General features: G+C 43.5%; 1 protein-coding gene across 1 annotated transcript in view; it reads right to left on the reverse strand.

The window, feature by feature from the left end:
- The window catches only part of LOC105996880 (putative olfactory receptor 2I1), a 13,621-nt gene that overhangs the window by 881 nt on the left and 5,859 nt on the right, over positions 1–6,881 (reverse strand). The window contains exons 4-5 of the mRNA XM_013031120.1: positions 6,593–6,742; positions 6,192–6,387 (exon numbers count right to left, since the gene is read on the reverse strand). Of these exons, the coding sequence (XP_012886574.1) occupies positions 6,192–6,387; positions 6,593–6,742 (346 nt within the window). The remainder of the gene's footprint in view (positions 1–6,191; positions 6,388–6,592; positions 6,743–6,881) is intronic.

Consider the following 6,881-nt stretch of genomic DNA (forward strand, 5'->3'; position numbering starts at 1 on the left):
CAGGACAACCACGAAGAGAATCTTTTCTAGGCGTGGGTGTTCTGAGAAGCCCAGAAGGAGGAAGCCCACTGGAGAGCTTTGGTTGGCCATGGCCAATTGCTGGAAGATGAGGCTATCAGACTACCATAATTCAATATGTGTGTGTGTGTGTGTGTGTGTGTGTGCGTGCGCATATGCATGCACATGTGTGTGTGTTGGTGCTGGGGCTTAAACTCTTGGCCTGGGCACTATCCCTTAGCTTTTCTTTTTAAAACTCAAGGCTGAAATCTTTAGATTTCAGTCTCCTGAGAAGCTGGGATTGCAGGCATGAGCCACAGGTACCCAGCTCAGTATGTCTTATAGAAAGTTCATACTTGTCAGGTGATGCCAGGAATGTTCCTCCTTTACCTGTTCTCCCAGACTCTTTCCCAGGCACATTACCAGAAGCCCCTTCTCTTCCCCTGCTCCTCTTGGTTTGAGGTCCAGTAAGAGTGAGGAAATCAGGAATATGGCAGACAATAGATGGTGCCGTGCCCTGGTGCCACTGATTTCCTGATTGAGATTAAAAAAAGAGGCTAATGTCAAACATGGGTTAATTAACTCATTCATCATTCAGCAGAAATTTATTGGACATGCTGTTCTGTATTATTATTATTATTGTTGTTGTTTTTTGTGATGTTGGGGACTGAACCCAATGCCCTTCCGCTGAGAAACATTCCCAGTCCTTTAGAGTACATTTCTGTTGTGTTATTCCTCATTTATTCATTGGAGGAATTAGCCAAATAATATATTTTGCAGCTAGTGATTTGGCTCAGTGGTAGAATGTTTACTAGCAAATGCTCTGGGTTGGATCCCTAGGACTGGAAAAAGAAATTCAAATTACTACATTTTGAATGAGTTTTATAATTGTGTATTATCCCTGTGGGCTTAATTATTTATTAGTTGGTGGAGTAAAAGGGAATGAGTGGCAATATGTGTTTTGATTTGGCACCACTTTATTTATAGAGTTTACCGTAGATAAAATGTTTATCTATGACAGAGATTTTTTTTTCATTTCAGAGAAACTCTTCCCTCCCCCCCCAAAAAAACCTCCCAAAACACAAAACAACCAACTATAGAAGATAATTTCAGGTAACTTCCTCCTAGAAATCTTTGCCACTCAACCAGCTGTCCTGGTTAGGGAAATTGGTCCACAAGGTGTCCCAGGAACCAGAACCTTATAGGTGGGGGGTGAAAATGACCTTACATATGTTAAAATCCCCGGTAGTTCACTGGAATATGAAGGATTTAGAGGTCAGCCATACCAGCAACGAGGAAAAAGTTTATATAGTAATCTTTTAATCTTTTGATGTTCTAGGAGAAACCCAGGGCATGAGGGTAACAACTCTACCATTGAGCCACATGCCAGCCCAAGAGGCTATAAAGTGAAGGACAAATTTGGGGAAGAATTTATGTTAGAAAACTTTCTAGAGAAATGAGTAGATTTTTAATTTTGAATAAAAGTAATAAGTACTGCTGAGAACTGGCAGCTCACACCTATAATCCTAGCCACTCAGGAGGCTAAGATCTGAGCCTTGGGGATCAGTCTTAGCAGGAAGGTCTATGAGGCTCTTCAATTCACTAGAAAATTGGAAGTGGTGCTGTGGCTCAAAGTGGCAGAGCACTAGTCTTGAGTGGAAAAAGCTCAGGGACAGCGCCCAGGCCCTGAGTTCAAGTACCATGACTGACAAAAACCAAAAAACAAAAAAATAAAGGAAGAAGTATTGGGCATATGGCAGCTCAGAGACAGGATGGGAGGATACAGCCATTCTGAAAGTTAAACTGAATATTCAGAGTACTCTGGTCTTAAAGTATCTCAGGAAAGCACAGGCTGTAGGGTGGGGATGAGGGAAGAGGTGGGGTGGGGGGCCATAGGATGAGAAGCAGGTCCTCCTCTGTGCTAAGCCCGTCATACCTCGCTTTCAACCGGAACCTTCTGCTTTTCCTTTGTTCTTTTTCTCTTGCTGTTTCCTCTATCCCCAATATGCTTTTATTTAATATTTAAAATGTTGTATATTCAAACAAAATGTGAAGAAGGCAGATCTCCACAGTACAAAGAATAGTGAAGGCAACACCTGACACAGGGTTAAAGAACGAAACAAATATTTCACGTGTCTGTGCACCCTTCCCTGACTTCTCCATTTCTTGTTTTTGAAGATGGAATGAGGATAATTCTCTCTCTCTCTGTCTCTGTCTCTGTCTCTCTCTTTCTCTCAGGGTGTGTGTATGTTCCAGTACTGGGGCTTGGACTCAGGGTCTCATGCTCCTGTGCTTGGCTTTTTAGCTTAATGCTGGTGCTCTGCCACTTGAGCCACATGTCCACTTCCAACTTTGTGTGTGTGTGTGTGTGTGTGTGGGTGGGTGGGGGAGGAGAAAGGAGCTGAACTCTGGGCCTGGGCGCTGTCTCTTAGTGCTAGCTCTTAAGGCTAGCACTCTGCCACTTGAGCCACGGTGCCACTTCCAGTTTTTTCTGCTTATGTGGTGCTGAGGAATCGAACCCAGGGCTTCATGCTTGTGAGGCAAGCACTCCACCACTGAGTCACCTTCCCAGCCCCACTTCCAACTTTTTGTTGGTAAATTGGGGATAAAAGTCTCAGGGACTTTCCTGCTCAAGCTTGCTATGAACCTTGATTCCCCCATGTAAGCCTCCTGAGCAGCTAGCATTACGGGGTGTGTGCCACCAGCCGGCTTGATTTTGAATTTTAAATTATTATTCTTTCTTATTTTTGAGATGTAATTTCTCATGCCATACAATCCACCCTTTGGATGTCTATAGTGCTTTTCAGCATATTTACCAGTTTTCAGCTGATACCATCTACCTTCAGAATATATGATTGCACAGAAGACCCCCCCCCTCAGCTGGTTTCCTTTGTGCTGTACAATAACTTGTATAAAACCTCAAAGGACAGTCAAGTACTTCTTCTTCACCCCCGACTAGTATTGTAGTCAATTCCCTGCATTTCTAACTGGGGCATTCTCTTGGCATTCTACTTCCTTCCCTTTTCTGCCTTATTGATGAATCTCTTTTAGATTAGATTTCTTTAGTAACACTGCCCATTTTCTCTCTTTTGATCCTATGCATTTATTTTTTTCTCCTAATTGCTTTCTTTTTTTTTTGATGCAGTTACTTATTGGCTTGCATATTTATTTTTGTTTATGGAGCCACAAGGTGCTAGCATTGTGCTCAGAAACAGGGCCTAGATTGGGGGGGAGGGGTTCCTTAAAGGGGGTCTATGATAGTAGATAGCATTGCTACTAGTAGATTTCTTGAGTGCTTCTTATGGATGGGCCATGTACAGTCCTAATCACATCCTGAACATCTGGTTCTTATCACTCCAATTTTATCAACAGTTTCAGGCTAAGTAACATATCTAAAGTCATCTAGTCAATACATGCCAGGACTAAAATTCTAGAGCATCTTTTTCACCTCAGGTGTTCTGAGAAATCCAAGAGGAAGCTTATAGGAGAGTTTTGGTTGAGGGTAGCCTGTGGCTGTCTGGCTTGAGAGGTGAGACTGTCAGACCAGTCTGATTCAAGGTTTCTGATAAAAACTCACCCTACTGAATTCCAAGTTTGGGGCTCTGCTCTTCAGGATTTGTGGAAACTGGTATTTCATAGCAGAAGAGCACATGTTTTACTTACCCTCAATCCAAGAAAAATCTCTTCAGCCAGCAATTACCGGTGGTAAAAACTCTTGGCTCATTTCTGTACTCTCCTTGGACATCAAGAAGAAAACTAAAACTAAAGAGGAATGCTCATCTTTGAATGATCAAATAGATTTCTGGTTGTTGCAAGAATTGTTAAGGTCACTTCAGGCACTTTTCTGAGCACATAAGTCAGCTCATTCTATCACTTGGCTATTAAATTTTCAGAAATTTTGTAAGCCAGCTATTAAACTATTGGTAGTTCGAATATAGGAGTCCAAGTGGGCAAATATTACAACTTAGGGCACTGCCTACCTCTAGCCAAACATTAATTAGCATACCTCTGATGATCCACGACAATGCTATGCATTATTATCTTCCTCTTAATGTGAAAAAGTTGAAGAAAAGAAAGTTTAAATAACATGCTGAAGGCAAGAGTAAGATCAAAGTTGATTTGTGAACTTGTAAAATGGGATTCACTCACCACAAACTACTTTATCTCTCTGCAGGTCAGAGATACCTCTATGTGAGGAAGGTTTTGGGGTGGGGAGGGGAGCTAGTCTCTATTTAGTGGCCCAGGTGGTAGAAAGGCTGACCTAGTGTGGTGTGGAGGGAAGGAGGGAGTGAGGGAGGGAGAGGGAGAGAGAGATCCCAGAGAAAGAACTCATTAATTCTAAGGCCTTAGGGATAATTAATTACCCACTAATTGTGGTGGAGCAGGAGACCTTCTAGAAGGAATATGCCAGTGATTGTCATCACTAGGGCAGGTAAAAAGGTCACCCATTGCTTCTCTGCCAGTAGGAAGAACAAAGACAATGTTTCTTTCCCTTCTACCTTTAATGAGTCTCACGCAGATACTTCTCCATTTCCTGATTCACCCATGCAGGCCCATAATTTTACAAGTTCTCAACTGCTTCCTTTTCCATTCCACTTTCTCTGAGATGCATTGTGCTGTAGTAACAGAATTATAATAGCCTGGGCTTGGTAGAAGACTTGGGACATATAAGTTAACCCTTGTGTGATATAGCTGAATCATTAAGATGCTTCCTTAGTTGTAGTGAGGTCTCATGGGGTGGGGGGGTTCACACAGCCCAGGCCCATGGCATAGTGCACCCCTGTTTCTCACAGATGCAAGTCTCTGAATATATGGAATGCACATGTTCAGTAGTTGGCAGAATCCCCGGATTGTTTGTTTCAATTGTGGAATAAGATTTATAGTGGTGGACAAGGTGAAGCAGGAGCTCTTGAATCTATACTTCCTTCCCCATAAACCCAGGCAACCACAAACAATAGTACAATGTAAAGGGGATATTTCAGTCCAGACTTTGATTCATGCCGCCTTTAAAGGATGTAGGAGAGGTTATCTCTGAGCTGTCAGCCTTTCCGTTGTTGCTGGGGTCATTGGTCTAGGCCACTCTGTCCAGTTTCTATTCTGTGGAGAAGGGACTCTTAGTGGAATTGTCCTGCCTGGTCTGGTGACATTAATGATCCCCCATCCCCACCTCCCTCAGCCTCCCATGTTGCTTGCAATGTCAGGTGTATGCTACTGGGCCTGGCTATGCATTGAGAAAGGGTCTTGTTTTTTTTTTCTGCCTAAGACTGGCCTTGAATTTTGAGCCTCCCATTCTCAGTCTCCCAGGTAGCAAGATCTGAGGTATAATTATAGCCACCAGCTCCTAGCCTATCATGGCTAATTTTAAACTGTCAGTGTGTCACTGTAAATATGGAGTTAGAAAGAGATGCACATGATACATTATTTTGTTATACAGATATACCGTATAAATAACCACAAGAGCATAGATAATAGTAAAATTCAGTAAAGTAACTAGCAAGTAATGAGTTTATTCCCTTTGCTTTAATAATATATATTTGACAAGGAACTCGCATGACTTCGTTTTTAAATAATGATGATGTTAAACAACAGGTTTATAAAATTCCTGAAACTTGAACAATGAACTCCTCAAGGAGACAGGCGCTGGCTCCAGGCACATCACTGGACATGACCTGCTGGACATCCCACAAAGCCTCCCCTCGTAGCCTGGTGCTAGAGCTCATGCCTATAATCCTAGCTACTCAGGAGGCTGAGATCTGAGGATCCTGGTTTAAAGCCAGCCCTGGCAGGAAAGTTCGTGAGACTCTTATCTCCAATTAACCACCAGAAAACCAGTAGTGGTGCTGTGGCTCAAGTGGTAGAGCACTTGCCTTGAGTTGAAGAGCTGAAGGACAGAGCCCAGGCCCAGAGATCAGGCCCCACTACTGAAAAAAAGACAAAAAAAAAAGAGACATCCTTTTCTACTATAAGATCTGTAACTAGATCAGGTCTCACCAGCACTATCAAAGGCTAACACACAGGAATGCTAATTTCAATTAAACACTTCCATTTCCCTTCCAACTGTTGTTCTGCAAAGTGCTCCTGATCCTTTGCTCCAGGTCTTTCTGCACACTGGAGCGGGTGTCTAGCTCTTCATGGAGTGACCTAATGGTGTCTGCTGTCCTATAGTTCTCAGGGCAGACGAGGCTTTGTACAACCGGGAGGTATGGCTCTGTCAGGGTACACACGGGCAGTGTGATGTTGGCAAAAACAGGCTGCCCATTGACACTAGCTGCAGATGGCATAAAAAATTCATTTTGGTTAGCCAGAAGCCTGTTATTTGTCCTCACATCTCTGAAGAGCCCAAAGGTGGCCTCTGTAGCCACATATGTGGCAGCCAACACTGGGTTACAGCTGCAGATCAAAAAGGGCCACGGGGAAACGCATACGCTGCATTTGGAGAAGAAACCTCTAGGTGAGCTTGCTCCAATTCACCAAGCGCAGTGTGTCTTGGGAGCTCAGCATTTTTAGAAATCGTGATGGAACCCTTCTTCATTTAGAAGTCCACTAAGTGGCTCTCCTTCAGCTCTCCCTGGATTCTCCATCTTTCCCCAGCAACCTCTTGAATGCCCTCTTCACCTCCTTATTCCTCAGGGTGTAGATGAGAGGGTTGAGACAGGGAGTGCCCACTGCATAGAAGAGACTGAAGAACTTGCCCCTCTCTTGGGCATAGGGATTTTTGGGCTGCAGGTAGACAGCAATGACAGAGCTGTAGAAAAGGGTGACCACAAGAAGATGGGAGGAGCAGGTCCCTAAAGCTTTTTTCCATGCCATAGCAGAGTTAATCCTCAGGACTGCCCGGGCAATGGCCCCATAAGAGACAAGGATGAGACTGAGAGGTACAACCA

This window comes from Dipodomys ordii, unplaced genomic scaffold (assembly GCF_000151885.1).
Source record: "Dipodomys ordii isolate 6190 unplaced genomic scaffold, Dord_2.0 Scaffold138, whole genome shotgun sequence".
NCBI classification, from domain to species: Eukaryota; Metazoa; Chordata; class Mammalia; order Rodentia; family Heteromyidae; genus Dipodomys; species Dipodomys ordii.